The following is a 20,429-nucleotide window of genomic DNA, read 5'->3' on the forward strand; positions in this document are numbered from 1 at the left end:
TAGGAAGTAAAATTATGCTTCAGTACTGCCTTGTGATGGTTGAGACAAACTATTTCTCTGGAATTTATATTTCTAAGCTAATACTGTTATCTGATTTTTCTGAATATATAATGGAATTTAAGTAGCAAATAAATTTAAGAATAACTATATTTCTGCATATCCTAATTCCATAAAAAATTAGGACCAAATGAAAAACTGGAAAAATGTGTGACATGTGTACCAGGTAAAGTGTAAATAACCTTAAAATAGAAAGATCACATAAAAGTCAATGAGAAAAAAAATCTTAATCTACATCAGTCAGGATTAAGTTCAGCTTCGTGAAACTAAAAATGCAAACTAATCATGGCTTAAAAATACAAAGTTTTATTTTCTCACATAAAAATCTGGAAACCAGCCATGCAGGGTGGCACTTCCATAAAATTCTTAAGAACCTAGGCTCCCTCTAGCTTTCTGCTCCACCATCTCTAGCATATCCTCACGGTCCAAAATGGCTGTTGAAGCTCTAACCATAATATCTGCATTCTAACCATCAGGAATGATGAAGAGGAAAAAGAGGGCATTATCCTCTCCCTTTAAGGATGTTTCTCTGAAAAAGCATAGATCACATTTGCCTACCTGGAGTTGACACATAGACACACTTAGCTGCAAATGAAAATGGGAAATGTCTTTATTTTAAAGGGCTATGTGCTCAACTAAAAGTCATCTCTTCTGTTACTAAGAAACAGAGGTAGAATGGATATTAGGGGACAACAAATAGTCTTTGCTTCAGAGGTGAACAGGCAATTTATATATCTACTCACCCTAAAAAAAATGAAAATGTAAAAACATATTTAACCTTAAAATAAGTTTTAAATTTAAGATGTTTAAGAAATATGAGATACTTCCCCTCTCCATCAAACTGGCAATTTTTTTCTTTTTAAAAACTGTACCTCTGATAAAGAATTTAAGGAAATGGATACTCTTATACATCTACCTTCAGTGGGAAAACAAATTGATATAATTTTGGGGGAAAATTTGGCAATATAATTTAAAATGTTTATCCCATTTGATCCATGTATTTCATATCCAGGGATTTATTCTAAGCCAATAGATGTGTACATAAACATTTATGGTTAATAATGTCAGCATAGAGGGATAAGTTAAATAAAATACAGTAAGCCATATTATGGACTCCTTTGAAACCATTAAAATTGTATGTTAGGAGAATACTTAATGATGTGAAGAATTCCTCATAATATGTTTTGTGAAAGAGTCTGGTTACAAAAAACTATACACTATAGCATTGAAATTTTATTTATATGTATACACATCTAAAATGCTAGCAGGATATTAATAGTGATTATTTTTAAATAAGGAAAGTGAGTTTTATTTTTCTTGCATATGCTTCTCTATATTTTTTCTGTATTTGCCAAACTCTTTACAATGAACCGGACTAATTTTCATAATGAAATAAAAAAATGTTAAGGAAGAAAAGAACAATATTTTATCATCCAAAAACAACTAGAAGAGAGACATTGGGTATAAATATCCTACACCTGAAAAGGAAGAAAAGCCCACAGAGTATATTCTCCTTATGAATGATTTTACCTCTTACAAACTGTACTTTATGGTTGCTGGGGGATAAGTTTGCTTATAACCTAAATAGCATTTTTCATGAAATCAATTTTTTCATCATAATAGTAGGGACTGAAAGCTATTCAGTGAATAGGTATAGTTGCCATCTAAGAGGTGAAATTAGGGTACATGTTGCCATAGAGACAGACAGTGGAAATCACTTATTGTTCCAATTCTCTTAAGCTAAGAAAGAAAAATTACTCACTGAGAGGGGAGCCTGGTCCCCTGGAGCTGGGCCTGTAATAAGCAGAAAAGCACCTGGACTGTGGTCGGCCAATTTCCATTTCACATCCGCAAGCGTCCCATGGTGTTGGTACCGCATCTGCTGGCCAAATATGAACATCAGCCTTTTCTCATTTGTATTTCTAAAATGCAATTTCTAATTGCAGGTACAGCATGGTTTTCCAAAGCTTAAAATAAAAGGCTATAGTGAAAAGCAGAAATACTTCTTTTAATTTAGTTTAATTTTATTTTTTGGCCGTGCCACGTGGCTTGTGGGATCTTAGTTCCCCAACCAGGGAGTGAACTTGGGCCCTCGTTAGTGAAAGCGTGGAGTCCTAACCACTGGACCGCCAGGGAATTCCCATGGAAAGCAGAGATACATCTAATGAAGTGTTCATTTATAGTTCCCTATGGAAATGATTTTTCATTTTGGTAGGGAATTAAGTGTAAATATCCCTATACCAAATGGTAAACTTGGCAGACTGTGGACATAATCAAAAATACTGTTAATGTCTCAGCTGGTTATTTCTTTTCTGGGGTGCTGTGGATAAGGACATGCCAGGATGATCTTGAAACACCATTTTTACTTTAGGATTTGCATTGTATTCGTTGGCATCTTTAGTACTCTTGGTGTATTCATGTTAGTATTTATTTTAAAGATGTCTTTTAGGATACTCTGCAGATCCAGAGTGATCATTAAAAAACGTAAATCAGATCATATCACTTTCCTGCCTCCAGTGGCTTCCCATTAAAATAAAACTGAAACTCCTTACTGTGGCTTACAGGGCCAATTAAGACCCAGCCTTGCCTACCTATCTCACCTGCTTCTCCCCGCCTCACCCCCATACACTCTCTCCTGCTCACTCCACCCAGTCACGTGGGCTTTCAGACTCAGCTTGTTCCCATCTCCAGGCCATTTTACTTGCAGTTCTCTCTGCTTGGAGTGTTCTTCTCTTGCATGGATAGTTGCTTCTTATCTCTTAATTCTTAGCTCAGATGTCATATCCTCAGAGAAGCCTTCCCTAACCACTGTCTCCAACTGTCACTCTATCACGTAACCCTGTTTGATTTCCATTATCTTACTTGGCAGTACTGAAAACACTTGACTTTTTGTTTAATTTCTGTCCTTCTCCTTTACCCTCAATTTGAGTATACACTCCAGGAGGGCAGAGAAGCTGTCTGCCTTGCTTACTATTGTTAACTCTAGCACCTAAAGCACTGCTGACACATAGTATGTTATCAATTAATGTGAGTTGAATAAAATATAAATAGATGCATCTATATAGTTGGTGAAAATAATGTAGTTCCCATGCTATCTTTGAATGTGCTTCATGGTAAATCTTTAAATCCCCTTTGTTTTATCTCTATGACCCTACCCTAGTCAAATTGTTCCCTGTCTTACACATACAGTTGGAAACCTATAGACTAAGGCAAAACTATGGAGACAGGAAAAAAGATGAGCAGCTGCAAGGGGCTGGGGGCAGGATAGGGTGAGGGAGGGATGAATAGGTGGAGCACAGGGCATTTTTAGGCCAGTGAAACTATTCTGCATAACAATATAGTAGTGGATGCATGTCATTATGCATTACCCAAAACCCATAGAATGTACAACACAAAGAGTTAACCCTAATGTGAACTACGAACTTTAGCTAATAATAAAGTATCAATATTGGCTCATCGATTGTAGTAAATATACCACACTAATGCAAGATGTTAACAGTGGGGAAAACTGGGGGTGAGGTGGGGTGAGAGGGGACATGGGAACTCGCTGTACTTTGTGCTCAACTTTTATGCAAACCTAAAACTTCTAAAACTAAAGCTTAAAAAAGACCCACAGAGACTATTCATAAAAACTTATGTGGGTGACTAAGGCAGAAGACGAATCTAGGGTTTATTGCCTGGTGGTGGTGGTAAGGGACAGGTATTCCCAAATGAGCAGCTTGTGTGCTCGACTTAGGCTCAAGTTGCTTAAAGATTTCTCAAAAATGGTAATGAACTGTATAGATGCCATCCAAGAGGAGCTGTTGTAACCACTAAAAAAAGAATACAGATTATGTTTAGAATAAAAAGCATCCTGAAATCATTTCTGAACAGATACAAATGTTCGGCCTATTTCAGTATCAAAAGAAACAAATCAGGCAACCAGGTAACCTACATTTATTGAAAGTCAACTTGAGTGCATCAGACTCTACTACTTATCATCAGGAAATAAAATGAAAATATTCTAGAAAACATTGACCTTGAGTTCATCTGCACAGATTTTTTTTTTTTCTAAATTTAGCTTTTCCCTAATGACCTGAGATGGTCCTATTCTTTACCAAACACTGGCTAATTTAATATTTGGAAATATTTCCTCTAGAGAGTTTTGGAAATTCAGTCTTAAAGGTCATCTTATACTGAAATTAAAATTATAGTATCTGTGTTGGTATGAAGGAATCAAAAGCCAAATATATCCATAATAGAGTGGATTTATTTACATGGCATAATTTCAGAAGACAACCCCTACCCCCATTTCAGATCTTATTTAAGACATATATTTTCTATCTGCTTACTGGTACTTGAAATTTCAAAATTATAATAAATTCCTTAGGGTTAAGACATTTACTCTCTTTAAAAATGCAAAAACATCTCAGTAAGTAGTAACACGTTGGGTTATCAGTAATTTGTACCTTTGGATGGTTGTAACGTATCCTGTCCTACAGCCAGTTTTTTACCTGGGGAAAGGAAGAGATCCTAATGACAGAGTGTTCCCCAAGTCTGGGTAAGGTGGGGGTGAAGTTGCTCAAATAATTGCAATTTTACTGAAGAGCATCCCTGTCTACAATCTCCCTCAATGCTCTGAATAGGGATGTAGCTATGTAAATGCCTGGCTGATATTTAGGGCAACAAAAGCAGAGGTGACTTTCCTGATTGATATATCACATACATGTCACAGCCAGAAGTGGGAAGTGACAGCTTCTGAAAAGCACTAAAGCAAACTGGGAACATTATTAATCAATAACTCAAGCAAGTAGAACAGGCTCTAAACATTGAAGGTGGAATTGATGTCTCCTTCCCAGGCTAAAGACACACAGAGGAGAGCTGTGGTGTTAGACTCCTTGCCGCAGTGCCATTTTGGTGGCTCTGTGGTCATCAGACAGTTTTTCAGAAACTCCCCAAACCTTAATTTAAAATCAGAATGCCATTTCTAAGTGACTTGTCCCTTTATTGCCCCGCGATTTGCTGGGGGAGGCGAGGCGGGGGGGGGGAGTGGGGCGGGGGTGGAGCTCTGGTCTCCGAAAGAGCAAGCGTCACTTCCCCACTCTGGATTTTCATGTTCTCTAAGAAAATATCCACTAATGTAGGTCATAGCGTCACTGCTAAGTCTTTTAAGACTGTTAAAGTAGTATAATTATGTTTTGCAAATAAAAGGTAAGGTTTTCTTTTTTTGTTGTTTAGGATTAACCTTGGGGTTGTTAAAAATAAAAATTAGTTACTGAAAGAATTGCTTAGTGCTAGAGCCAGGAACGGAGATGTTTAATTTTACAAACATTTACTGAGTTTCTCCCCTGGGAAGCCGTCTGTGTTCATGCAGTGGGAGGTACAGCAGCCCCTGTGCTCCAATAACTTACAGTCAGGGCAGGCGACCTGGTAAGGTCCAAACCAGGCTTACAAGTGGATCATTGGTGATCCGCTTATGTTCCTCATCATTGAACACAAGGTTGTAACGGTGGGTGGTTACATTGGGAAATACATTGCAATTTCAGTAGAACATTATCAAAATTTCTTTGTCTAGGTTAGACTTTTTTCCTTTTACAGTGGTGCTTTTAATGCATGGACATTGTACATTACTTTCAAAACCCATCTCTAGCCTCAGCCCTAAAATTTTACTTTAGTCACACTTCTACATTTGATTACAGGACATCACCTAGGTGTCTCAAGAACAAACAATAGAAATGTAATAGGTCAAAAACTGGGTTCATTTTTTAGTTCCCTAGGTATTCATTTTTCCTTTTCTGACCCCTGCAAAAGATAACACCAAGCCAATGGTCCTCATTTCCTCCAAGTGATTTTCAACTCTTCTTTCTCTCTATATATATTAACTCCAATGAGGTCTTTTTAAAAGTTTTTGGCTGCACCCCACGGCATGTGGGATCTTCGATCAGGGATCGAACCCACGCCTCCTGCATTAGAAGGCAGAGTCTTAACCACTGGACTGCTGGGGAAGTCCTGAGGTCTTTTTTTTTTTTTTTTTTTTTCGGTACGCGGGCCTCTCACTGTTGTGGCCTCTCCCTTTGAGGAGCACAGGCTCCGGATGCGCAGGCTCAGCGGCCATGGCTCACGGGCCCAGCCTCTCCGCGGCATGTGGGATCCTCCCGGACCGGGTCACGAATCCGTGCCCCCTTCATCGGCAGGCGGACTCTCAACCACTGCACCACCAGGGAAGACCCCCTGAGGTCTTTAAAAAAATTATTGAAGTCTAGTTGATTTGCAATGTTGTGTTAATTTCTGTTGTACAGCAAAGTGACTCAGTTATACATACATACACACACACACATATATATTCTTTTCAATTATGGTTTGTCACAGGATATTGAATATAGTTTCCCATGCTATATAGTAGGACCTTGTTATTTATCCATCCTATATATAAATAGTTTGCCTCTGCTAATCCCAAACTCCCAATCGTTCCCACCCCTAGCTCCTCTCCCCCTTAGCAACCACAAGTCTGTTCTCTATATCTGTGTGTCTGGTTTTGTTTCATAGATAGGTTCATTTGTGTCATGTTTTAGATTCCACATATAAGTGATATCAAATGGTATTTGTCTTTCTCTTTCTGACTTTCTTTGTTTAGTATGATAATCTCTAGGTCCATCCACATTGCTGCAAATGGCATTATTTCATTCTTTTCTATGGCTGGGTAGTATTCCATTGTGTGTGTGTGTGTGTGTGTATGTGTGTGTGTATATATACATATATATATATATATATATATATATATGTATGTCTTGGCTATTCTATAAGGTCTTTTTATTTACAATTCAACATCAATGAGAGCTACTGCTTCTTTCGTCACCATATTTCTCATGTGTATCCATTTCCTTACATTGACACAGCCAAGGTTCTCAACAGGCTCTCTTCTCCTCCCACCTGAATTTTTCAATAGGCTGACTAGTCCTCCATCTAGTCTCTACCTTTCTCTAATTCAACAATGGGGATAATCATCCTCAGATTCCATTTTTGATCTTTAACTAGCCTTGCAAAGCCTTCACCCACCATGCTGCCTGTTTTGCCACCCTCATCTCCCATTTCCATCTATTTGAACCTTCTCCTTCAGTCAAGCTGATTTATTTGCCATGTACTTTTCATTCTCTATCCTTTGTATTTCTATTCTATACCACTTCAAATGACTTCCTAGACTTAATTCGCTCCCCATCAACCTAAGTCCAGCCCTTTGTCCTAACCTCTTGCAAAACTGACTTTAAGAAAAAATTCATTTATTGACTTTATTCACGACATTCAACTCATACCAACTATAAAGAATTTTAGTAGATTGTGTGCGATACAGAGATGAATAAACAGAGAGAGGTATCAGCACAAATAGCCATAGTGCAAAGCATGACAGCTCTTTCAACAGAGAGAAATGTAAGTACAATGAGATGGGAGCATGCATATTTGCCGCTTGTAACACAACACTTTCTCTTTTGATGTATCATTTTGTGTATGTCCTTAGGCTTTGATTAGTCAATTCAACAAACACATTTTGCACACATGTCACTACTATGCAAGTCGCTGGAGGAAAGAAATTGTATGAAGCAAAATTTCTGTCCTTGAGGAATGGGAAATGCTGATAGGAAGGCGAGATTTACCCTTAAAAAGGGGAAGGACAGAGTCACACAGTGTTCAGACAGTGAACCAGATGATGTTTTATGTCCTGAGCTGGAGCCTAAGGACCTTGAGTCCTTATGGTGGACTTTTCACAGTGACTTGTAATATACTATACCCCGTCCCCGACTTTCACCCCATCTCACCCAGTGCTCAGCAGAATTTTATTTGCAAATAGTTTTGAAAGAAAAATATTGTCTAAACTTTGTATATTTTTTCTTTAATTAGCTGAATTTTTACTTTTCTGTTGTTCTCACCTGTCTAATTTTTCATGCATAGTCAAGAAGTATTGCCTAACATATTTTGGTCCTCTTAAGTGTTTTAAATTAATGTGAACACTTTTGGGTAGTTAGTGTTTTAAACATAGCAATCAGAGGTGGAATAGTTACAGGGGATTGCAACTGTAAAAAATAAACCAAAAGCATTCTCTGAAGGTGACTGCTGTGCTGAATTATTTAACATTAACATAAAAGTTAAAACTTAGCTATGATATGAGCGACAGATTTTCTGAACATAAAATCAAAGCAACCTAGAGAACATGAGTCAAGGGTAATTTAATCTTTTCCTCTCTTGTGTGATTTGGAGAACAGTTGATTCTGTTAGCATGACTAGGAATCTAGCAAAAAGAGCTAATCAGTATCTTTTATCACTCTTGCAATGGAATCAGTACACTGGCGGGTATCACAATTAAGCCAAACATAATGGTTGGATTAAATACAGTCTCTTCTCTCAGGATGGGAAAAAGTTGTCAGCAGTCTCCCAATGTAGTTTTACTTATTGAAATAAATTTAGATTGAAATTAAGTCAAAGGCACTCTCTCTCCATCATTCTCTCTCCTTATGAAGTTTGTGTGAAACTTTATATTAGTTTGCATTTTAAAAAGTACGTTGGGTTGTGTAGTAATGGAACGTGGAAAAAAAAGAACAGCCCACTGGCATGTGCTCAACCAGAGCTGGTTATTTAAAAACAAGATGTTGTGCATTTAGTGCATTGAAACTTCTTTTACTCTTGGGTGTGGCAATGTCTTGTGATACATTTTCTGTATATTGGGGGAAATGTCAGCATCTTGAGAGTTGGCAGCATTTCCACTTGGTACCAGGGTCCCAACGACACAGGATATCACAGATGCATCAATAAGTATGTATCTCAGGGGGACACCTTTTTGGAATATTGTGCACGAATCCTCGAAGTTTGCTTTGCATTCCTGAATATTCAAGTTCTTGAAGCAGTTTTAGTTTAAGGCAGTGTGAGATCATCAAATTGGCCTGAAAATTCTGGAGAAAGTTCATGAAGTTTAGTCACCTGGTAATTTTATGAATGAACTAAATTTTAATCATAATGGGATAAAAACAAACATTTCTAATGATTACTCAATATATAGCTGACAACTATATTTTGGAAACAGAACAACTGGAGAAAAGAAAAGGTAAAATGATCCTTTTATGCAGAAAGCTGCTCATGCAGTACTATTACTGATGTGGAGACAGAGGTCCTTTGGCCTGCTCTGTGTGAGTTCCCCTGTCCTGCTCTATTATAAATCAGGCCAGAAAAAGTGATTCAGAGCTGGTTCCAGGACAGAGAATACTTACTTCATCACATACACCAAAGGCAGTGGATTTCCAGTAAACTTGCAAATGTTCTAACCTTATATGTGTTCCTGTTTCACCCAAAATTAGCAGTCTTATAGGATTGACTTTGCTTAAAACCAAAAGATGCCCATCTATCAAGAGTGCTTTTTAACCATCTGATTTAAAATGTTTAAGTAAATCAAAAATTAAAGGAAATTATCTTCATTCTACTTAGCAAATGTATTTATAACAGCAATCAGATATTAAAATGTACCAAGTTTAATAAAATTCAAGTCTTATTTTAAACAATTTGAACAGATGAGCCAGTATAGAACTAAAAACTAAAACCCAGCATTTGATTAGAAGGAAGTTAGAGACAGATTAATTATTTCAGTCTTAATAGGTCTAGAGCAGATTGACTTTTTCTTGACTCACATATTCTTAAATGATTGCCTTTCCAAATTTGATAACTCCTTCCTGAAAAAACAGTGGACACACGTAAGTACACTGCTTACTAGGTTTCATAGGAAGAATATCTATACTGGTTCATGTGTGTTGCAAGTCTAACTTGGAGGGGGAAGAAGTCATGGCAAAAATGTTTCATGTTGCTCTACTTGGTCAATTCTAATTTATAAAATGTTTATCACCAACTTGCACTTGCAATAGGAATTCTACACTCTAATATAATATTAGCAGCACAGAACAGTTTATAATGTCTGCACCTCAGGAATGCCTGAGTTCTAGTCTAAACTTTTCCACTAACTGGCCATGTGGCTTAAGGTAAGTCAATTGGGCCTGAGTTTTTTCATTTGCAAAATGGGGTTGTCCATGACAGATGGTTATTAAGGTTACTTCTAGATATAAAGTTCTGTGGTTCTAAGGACTTAGATGTAATTCAGGATAAAATTGGCATCTATGGAATGTTTCTGAGTCATGATTTGATGAAATCTCATCTTTTCAGTACCATTAAATAGTTACATTGACTCTGCAATGATCCTAGGCAATTAATCAAACTCCCTATTGAGCTGGGAAAACAGTTTTTTTCACACAGGTTAGACAATTTAATCTACCTTTGAGTAAAAGCATTACTGTCCCCTTCAGTAAAGTTTTTGTTTCAAATAAATGATTTTGATCTTAAATGACAACTTTACACTCCCCAGTTCAGGACACATTTAATGCTTAAAGTAATGCCAACCTTTATCTGGGTAAGTCCTCTATTCTTTTAGATTCAAAGCCTTGGCTAGGAAGATGCATTAGGAGATGTTCATGTGACAGAACCAAAGAAAAGCTCTTTGTATTACTATAACAGCAAAGGCAACTGGGAGCTCAGGCTGAGACATCAGATATGTAAGTCAGGCTGCTGCCAGATTCTATCGACTGAGTCAATCCAGCCTTGGCTGGCTGTCTACTGACTACCCAGCTGGCGGATTATCTGAAGACATGCTTCTCACCTTCTCTCCTTGGCTTTAGCACTTTGTATGTCATTTCCGTCAGGATCTCTAGAGATCTAGGAAGGAGATGAAACTCAAAACAACCATTTTCCCTTCCTAACAACGTAGATAAATTACTTAGCTGGGGGGAAAGGTTGAAGTTGTTGATTTAACTGTGGTTTGGAATTGTTGGTACATTTCAGCCATCCATCTTATTTGTTTTCTCTGTAACTACTAAGAATTGAAAGTTGACTGCAGAAAATAGAATAAAATTATTCTTCTAAATACAGTGGAAGCTGTTACCATAGAGAAGAGGATCAAATGCTCTTATGACAAAAGTTTACATGAATAATGATTTTAAGTTCTGAGAATATTAATTATGAGGTGTTTTAAGGTTATGAATTTTCTTACTAAAGGTTTTAAAGTTATCCTCGGGGATACTCTTCTATGTTGAAGGTTAAATCACACTTGACTATATCTTTATGAAGTGGACTATTAGAAAATGGGAAAAACAAACTTCTTACACTATGAGGTTAACAAATATTTACTTGGAAGATTTTGAAGAGAACTTGAATCATAGTGTTTGTTGTATGTTTGCTCCTGAATTTATTTTGCCTCACATAAGTAATAAAGTTTTAAAGTTTATCTTCTGATACTTGAATATTATATTTTCCATAGGTATAATCCCACTAAAAGCTGTATGTTTAGCTTTCAGTACTCAATCTGAAAGGGAATTAAGAACATGTAAGGTGGATAGCCTCATCCACCAGAGGGCAGACAGCAGAAGCAAGAAGAACTACAATCCTGCAGCCTGTGGAACAAAAAACACATTCACAGAAAGATAGACAAGATGAAAAGGTAGAAGGACCTCAAAAAAAATATGGAGGCAAAGATCGAGAGGATGCAAGAAATGTTTAACAAAGATCTAGAAGAATTAAAGAACAAGCAAACAGAGATGAACAATACAATAACTGAAATGAAAAATACACTAGAAGGAAACAATAGCAGAATAACTGAGGCAGAAGAACGGATAAGTGACCTGGAAGACAGAATGGTGGAATTCACTGCTGCATAACAGAATAAAGAAAAAAGAAGGAAAAGAAATGAAGACAGCCTAAGAGACCTCTGAGACAATATTAAATGCAATAGCACTAACATTATAGGGGTCCCAGAAGGAGAAGAGAGAGAGAAAAGACCCGAGAAAATATTTGAAGAGAATATAGTCGAAAACTTCCCTAGCATGGGAAAGGAAATAGCCACCAAGTCCAGGAAGCTCAGAGAGTCCCATACAGGATAAACCCAAGGAGAAACGCTCTGAGACACATAGTAATCAAATTGGCAAAAATTAAAGACAAAGAAAAATTATTGAAAGCAGCAAGGGAAAAAATGACAAGTAACATACAAGGGAGCTCCCATAAGGTTAACAGCTGATTTCTCAGCAGAAACTCTACAAGCCAAAAGGGAGTGGCATGATATACTTAAAGTGATGAAAAGGAAGAACCTACAACCACGATTACTCTACCCATCAAGGATCTCATTCAGATTCGATGGAGAAATCAAAAACTTTACAGACAAGCAAAAGCTAAGAGAATTCAGCACCACCAAACCAGCTCTACAACAAATGCTAAAGGAACTTCTCTAAGTAGGAAACACAAGAGAAGAAAAGGACCTACAAAAACAAACGCCCCCAAATTAAGAAAATTGTAATAAGAACATATATATCAATAATTACCTTAAATGTGAATGGATTAAATGTTCCAACCAAAAGACACAGGCTTGCTGAATGGGTACAAAAACAAAACCCATATATATGCTGTCTACAAGAGACCCACTTCAGACCTAGGGACACATTCACACTGAAAGTGAGGGGATGGAAAAAGATATTCCATGCAAATGGAAATCGAAAGAAAGCTGGAATAGCAATACTCATATGAGATAAAATAGACTTTAAACTAAAGAATGTTACAAGAGACAAGGAAGGACACTGTGTAATGATCAAAGGATCAATCCAAGAAGAAGATATAACAATTATAAGTATATATGCACCCAACATAGGAGCACCTCAGTACATAAGGCAACTGCTCACAGCTCTAAAAGAGGAAATCAACAGAAACACAATAATAGTGGGGGACTTTAACACCTCACTTACACCAATGGACAGATCATCCAAACAGAAAATTAAGGAAACACAAGCTTTAAATGACACAATAGACCACATATATTTAATTGATATTTATAGGACATTTCATCCGAAAACAGCAGATTACACTTTCTTCTCAAGTGTGCATGGAACATTCTCCAGGATAGACCCCATCTTGGGTCACAAATCAAGCCTCAGTAAATTTAAGAAAATTGAAATCATGTCAAGCATCTTTTCTGACCACAACTCTATGAGATTAGATATCAATTACAGGGAAAAAAACGTAAAAAACACAAACACATGGAAGCTAAACAATATGTTACTAAATAACCAAGAGATCACTGAAGAAATCAAAGAGGAAGTCAAAAAATACCTAGACACAAATGACAATGAAAACACGACAATCCAAAACCTATGGGATGCAGCAAAAGCAGTTCTAAGAGGGGCATTTATAGCGATAAAATCCTACCTCAAGAAACAAGAAACATCTCAAATAAACAATCTAACATTACCCCTAAAGGAACTAGAGAAAGAAGAACAAACAAAACCCAAAGTTAGCAAAAGGAAAGAAATCATAAAGCTTAGAGCAGAAATAAATGAAATAGAAATAAAGAAAAGGATAACAAAGATAAATAATACTAAAAGCTGGTTCTTTGAGAAGATAAACAAAATTGATAAACCATTAGCCAGACTCATCAAGAAAAAGAGGGAGAGGACTCAAATCAATAAAATTAGAAATGAAAAAGGGGAAGTTACAACAGACACCACAGAATTACAAAGCATCGTAAAAGACTACTACAAGCAGCTCTATGCCAATAAAATAGACAACCTGGAAGAAATGGACAAATTCTTAAAAAGGTATAACCTTCCAAGACTGGATCAGGAAGAAATAGAAAGTATGAACAGACCAATCACAAGTAATGAAATTGAAACCGTGATTAAAAATCTTCCAACAAACAAAAGTCCAGGACCAGATGGCTTCACACGTGAATTCTACCAAACATTTAGAGAAGAGCTAACACCCATCCTTCTCAAACTCTTCCAAAAAATTGCAGAGGAAGGAACACTCCCAAACTCATTCTATGAGGCCACCATCACCCTGATACCAAAACCAGACAAAGATACTATAAAAAAAAAAGAAAATTACAGACCAATATCACTGATGAATATAGATGCAAAAATCCTCAACAAAATACCAACAAACAGAATCCAGCAACACATTAAAAGGATCATACACCATACTCAAGTGGGATTTATCCTAGTGATTCAAGGATTCTTATAGATGCAAATCAATCAATGTGATACACCATATTAACAAATTGAAGAAGAAAAACCATATGATCATCTCAATAGATGCGGGAAAAGCTTTTGACAAAATTCAACACACATTTATGATAAACACTCTCCAAAAAGTAGGCATAGAGGGAACCTACTTCAACATAATAAAGGCCATATATGACAAACCCACAGCAAACATCATTCTCAATGGTGAAAAACTGAAAACATTTCCTTTAAGATCAGGAACAAGACAAGGATGTCCACTCTCACCACTCTTATTCAACATAGTTTTGGAAGTCCTAGCCATGGCAATCAGAGAAGAAAAAGAAATAAAAGGAATACAAATTGGAAAAGAAGAAATAAAACTGTCACTGTTTGCAGATGACATGATACTAAACATAGAGTATCCTAAAGATGCCAGCAAAAAACTACTAGAGCTAATAAATGAGTTTGATAGAGTAGCAGGATACAAAATTAATGCACAGAAATCTCTTGCATTCCTATACACTGGTGAAAAATCTGAAAGAGAAATTAAGGAAACCCTCCCATTTACCACTGCAACAAAAAGAATAAAATACCTAGGAATAAACCTACCTAGGGAGACAAAAGACCTGTATGCAGAGAACTATAAAACACTGATGAAAGAAATTAAAGATGATACCAACAGATGGAGAGATATACCATGTTCTTGGATTGGAAGAATCAATATTGTGAAAGTGACTCTACTACCCAAAGCAATCTACAGGTGCAATGCAATCCCTATCAAATTACCAATGGCATTTTTTACAGAACTAGAAGAAAAAATCCTAAATTTGTATGGAGACACAAAAGACCCCGAATAGCCAAAACAGTCTTGAGGGAAAAAAAACGGAACTGGAGGAATCAGACTCCCTGACTTCAGACTATACTACAAAGCTCCAGTAATCAAGACAATATGGTACTGGCACAAAAACAGAAATATAGATCAATGGAACAGGATAGAAAGCCCAGAGATAAAGCCACACACCTATGGTAAACTAATCTATGACAAAGGAGACAAGGATATACAATGGAGAAAAGACAGTCTCTTGAATAAGTGGTGCTGGGAAAACTGGACAGCTACATGTAAAAGAATGAAGTTAGAACACTCCCTAACACCATACACAAAAATAAATTCAAAATGGATTAGAGACCTAAATGTAAGACCGGGCACTATAAAACTCTTAGAGGAAATAATAGGAAGAACACTCTTTGACATAAATCACAGCAAGATCTTTTTTGATCCACCTCCTAAAGGAAATGAAAACAAATATAAACAAATTGGACCTAATGAAACTTCAAAGCTTTTGCACAGCAAAGGAAACCATAAACAAAACTAAAATACAACACTCAGAATGGGAGAAAACATTTGCAAATGAATCATCAGACAAAAGATTAATCTCCAAAATATATAAACAGCTCATGCAGCTCAATATTAAAAAAACAAACAACCTAATCCAAAACTGGGCAGAAGACCTAAATAGACATTTCTCCAAAGAAGACACACAGATGGCCAAGAAGCACATGAAAAGCAACATCACTAATTATTAGAGAATGCAAATCAAAACTACAATGAGGTATCACCTCACACCAGTTAGAACGGGCATCATCAGAAAATCTACAAGCAACAAATGCTGGAGAGGGTGTGGAGAAAAAGGAACCCTCTTGCACTGTTGGTGGAAATGTAAATTGATACAGCCACTATGGAGAACAGTATGGAGTTTCCTTAAAGAACTAAAAATAGAATTACCATATGTCCCAGCAATCCCACTACTGGGCATATACCCAGAGAAAACCATAATTCAAAAAACACATGCACCCCAATGTTCATTGCAGCACTATTTACAATAGCCAGGTCTTGGAAGCACCCTAAATGCCCAACGACAGACGAGTGGATAAAGAAGATGTGGTACATATATACAATGGAATATTATTCAGACATAAAAAGGAATGAAATTGGGTCATTTGTAGAGACATGGATGCATCTAGAGACTGTCACACGGAGTGCAGTAAGTCAGAAAGAGAAAAACAAATATAGTATATGAATGCCTATATGTGGAATCTAGAAAATGGTACAGATGAACCGGTTTGCAGAGCAGAAATTGAGACACAGATGTAGAGAACAAACATATGGACACCAAGGGGGGAAAGCGGTGTGTAGTGGGGGTGGTGGTGGGATGAACTGGGAGATTGGGTTTGACATGTATCCACTGATGTGTGTAAAATGGATGACTAATAAGAAAATAAACAAGTAAATAAACATTAAAGAAAAAGAACACGTAAGTTTATAGAAAAATGGAGAACATAGGAAAAAAAACTAGAGACAAAAAGAAAGATTAGATTTCAAAAAAGACAGTGATAGGTTTAGAAGTGATCTGTTGTGTACATGTGTGGGTAATTAATACTAGAAGAAATAAGTATCACAAAATAAGATAAGGAAAAGGTGATATCAAAGGATAGATATGAAAATTGATAGATGAATCTGGGGATATAAAGTAGGGTCAACTGCTGAGCTGGCAAGAATGAGAACTGAGAATTGGCCAGGGGGTAGTCTGTGATGAGGCCAAACTTTGGGGGTCTCAGGAGAGTCCTGAAAGAGTCAAAGCAATGAGCATGGCCTAGTGTTTTAAGGAAGGATTGATGAGGACAGCCACTCAAAGGCCAATAGAGTATTTTGTTATTGTTTTTGTTTGCTTACTTTAAGGTAGGAGATGTTTTATGGAAAAGGGAAAAAGCAGGGGAGAGGTAGAAATTGTAGATGAATAAAGAAGGGATCATTAGGAATGGGTTCCTGAAGGGAAGAGGGGAAAGGTGAGATTGGAAGTTGAGGTAGAAGAGTTAGCCTTGGCGAAGTGGACACTTCCTTCTCAGGTTCTCACAAAAAGCCTGTGGCATTTTTGGATGTAGGAAGTATATTCCTTTTGTACTCAACACTGAGGAGATATTTAGTAAAATACTGCAAAAAAAAAAAAAAAAGCTGGCTAGAGTTTCTTTTCTTTTTTTTAAAATCAGATAATGATATCATATGTTCTCCACTGAGAGCAAAACCAAGAGAAATGAATGTCAGTCAAGATATTATCAAAGGAAATTACCAATGCTATCCCTTTTTGGAGTTTTTCTTAAAAAGGACATATTTGAACCTGGTTGAAATAGTTTGATTACGGTCATGGCCTCATGTTATTACTTCTGGGCTGTAATAAAAAAGCTACATTTGAGACTCAAAAGACTGAATGTGTGAAGGCATGGCCAAGCTAGACAAAATCAGAGGGTGCTATTTTTTCATGAAAATAAATGGATGCCAGGAAACCGTGATTTTAATTCCAGTTTGATCACTAATTAGTTCCATTCTTTGGACAAGGATTTTAACTCTTATAAGTCTTAGTTTCCTTTTTCACAAAATTAAGGGTGTGGTCCTGATAGCTAAGATTATTTTAGCCTTAAAAATAAAATGATTCTAAAATTGTGCAGTGTATTGGCTATCTTGCTCATGGTAAAGTCACGGAATTTGTTCTTTATGAATGTTTCCCTTGCTTGAATTTTATGAAAACATTTTGTATGCTTTCTGACTAATTGGAACATCTGATAACTTTGAAAGTATTATAAAAACTCAATTGATGCTGCATGGGTAGAGGCTAAACTTAGAAAAGACGAAATCAGATTCCCTTCATATTAAATCTTTCTTTGCCTGTAAGTGTCCTTCACTTGGAAGCTGCAGTAACTCAGGCGACAGGTAACCATTTGAGAAATTGTTATTCAGAAGCGTTCCACTTCCTCTTGGGAGTTGGAAGAGTTAATGCAGTTAAAAAGTTTGATGCAGCTTAGACCTTCTTGAGTGTCTAGTTTTATGGTTTTAATAGTCACTTTAGCCTTCCAAATAAGTCACTTCAAACTATCATTTTAGGCAGAAAATATCAGTAATTGAAGTTTGGTTGAATTAATTATCATGTACCATTTAATCATTTGAGTAGACTTCCCTACTAGACTAGGAACTCCATGGAGATAGAAATGTGTCTGTTTTTGCTCATCCATGTATCATACCCCTTGTAGTTACTACAGTGCTTACACATAGTGCTTGCTGAGTAGATATTTGTTAAATGAATGAATGATTTGATTTTACTTCTATAGAGTTGTTAGGCACTAAAAATTCATGATTCAAATGTTCTTTTCTATTTGAAGATTTGTAGTCATCAACCACTTTATATTTGAAAGTGATTATATAAAACCACAATCTTGTACAACAGCATTTAATTTTGAAGAATGTCTTACTCAAGACTTTTATGTCCACTTTGGATTCTGCCTTTAACTCTCTTCAGATTATGGAGCCAGACAGATAAAACATGGAATAGTCAGATTAAAAGGGACAACATTTATTAGGAGTAGAAGAGTGGCTGGAAATTCAGGAAGTGTTTGCCTATTGGTGCCTTTCTTTAGTCATTTCTTCAGAAGGGCCCCAATCCCTTGTCTTTCTGATCACAACTTCTTTACCTACTCTCATCTTCCCCCTTCTTCACATACAGACTTCTCTTTTCTTCATCTCTCCAACAGCTGTCCTATTTTCCCTACTTCACTCAGTATATTAATTATATCTTGGTCTTTTTTCTTTCTACCCAAATGTGGAGGGCAGGGACACCATCTCAGTATTGTTTCCTACAAGCTCTGTGGAATTGCTGGTGAATATGACCCACAGCTCATTCTTGCCAATGGAGCTGGAGCCCTTCTCGACGAAGGACCAGGACTCCACCATCTTTGCACCACTTAAATCCAATTTGCCGACTTCACCGATGTGTGCTGTAGTTCTTTACCTCATCACTAGGTGATTCCCTGTTCTGATATCTCATTGCTATTGTTCCAGTACCACTTGCCTTGATGTTGCAGTAACTTTGGGGCGAGGGGATAAAACAAGAGGTGTTCATGAATGTGATCTGGGACTTAAAGAGTGTGCATGCATTTATTCAACAGTTATTAATTTGGCACCCATGGTGTGTCAGGCATATTACATAAGTGGAGCAGCCATAAGGTAGGTGACTCTAGCTGGTGTTAGGGTGGATGGGGCTTGGAGCAGAGATCATCCTTCCCTCTCCCATCTCTTGTGGTTATGGCCAGGGCACCCCATTACTGGCAGTTTCATGTGGGTCTTTATGTTGTCTTTCCAATGTGCCAGTTTAAGGATTTCTGACAACCACCTTTTAAATGCTTATTTTGTGACAGATGATCCAAGAGAGCCGGTTTCTCATAGAAATGGCAGACACAGTCCAGGAAAAGATCGTGCAGTGTCAGAAAGCAGGTAACCTTCCCCCTGGCCCCCATTTCATTTAGAAAGCATAATGATGATTTTTGGCAGACTTTTAAAGTGTAACTATACCTTGAGTTACACTGAAGCCTTTGTTTAGTACAGAAGAGATCTACGTGATAGTAGGTAGGTGGTCTGTGTGTATATAGAGGGGATATCTGAAGATGTCTAGAGAGGTGAGGGTTTCTGAATTTACTTTTGTGATTTGGGAACTGATCAAAGCCTCTTATTACAGATATGGAAAGTGTGGTTTCGCATTGCCCCTTAAGAGACACTTTATTTTTACAGTTTGAACCATAATCTTGTTAACCTTCTAGGTTTTTGCCTCATTTACTTGTCCTCATTTTAGATTTGTTCCTTCTTTAAGGGTGGGATGGGTCACATGTCTCTGATGGCACATTGCTGTGTTTAGTTATTTTCACTTCATCCACACCCCAGTACTTTTATCTCTCTTGGATCCATGTTCTCCCTGATCCACACACACACACGCATTAGTGATTGCAATAAGGAAGATGACACTGACAGCTGCTTGATATATATGCATCTGATACACTAAGCACATATGCTATGTTATTTAGCCCTCAAAATAACTCTGCAATGTAGTCATCATTACATCCAATCTAGACATGAGGCATCTGAGATTCTGAGAGATTGAGCGAATTACCCCAAATCCCATATCAACACGTGGTAGAGGTGACCTTTGAACCCAGACCAAACTTTGAAAATGGTGCTCTTCGCTACTGATCTGGAGGCTTAAATGTTTCTGTTGACAGGAAGCATGAAAATAATAACAATATGAAATACTTATATTATGCTCCTATGTACCACGCACTACTTTGAGAATTTTGTATGTATTGACTCATTTAATCTTCACACAATTCCATGAGGTCAATACTCCTGTTATCACCATCGCACCATTGAGGGGACTTAATGGCAGAGAGTTTTAGGGGTTCGGTCATGCTCACGTAGCTAGTCAGTGGTAGAGCCAGAGTGTAGGTCTGGGC

General features: G+C 37.1%; 1 protein-coding gene across 3 annotated transcripts in view; it reads left to right on the forward strand.

The window, feature by feature from the left end:
* Positions 1-20,429, forward strand: part of PLCL1 (phospholipase C like 1 (inactive)) — a 364,454-nt gene that overhangs the window by 290,180 nt on the left and 53,845 nt on the right. For all 3 annotated transcript variants that reach the window (XM_059054288.2, XM_067026503.1, XM_067026504.1), the window contains exon 4: positions 19,344-19,419. In XM_059054288.2, coding sequence (XP_058910271.2) covers positions 19,344-19,419 — 76 coding nt within the window. The remainder of the gene's footprint in view (positions 1-19,343; positions 19,420-20,429) is intronic.

This window comes from Kogia breviceps, chromosome 2 (assembly GCF_026419965.1).
Source record: "Kogia breviceps isolate mKogBre1 chromosome 2, mKogBre1 haplotype 1, whole genome shotgun sequence".
Taxonomy (NCBI): domain Eukaryota; kingdom Metazoa; phylum Chordata; class Mammalia; order Artiodactyla; family Physeteridae; genus Kogia; species Kogia breviceps.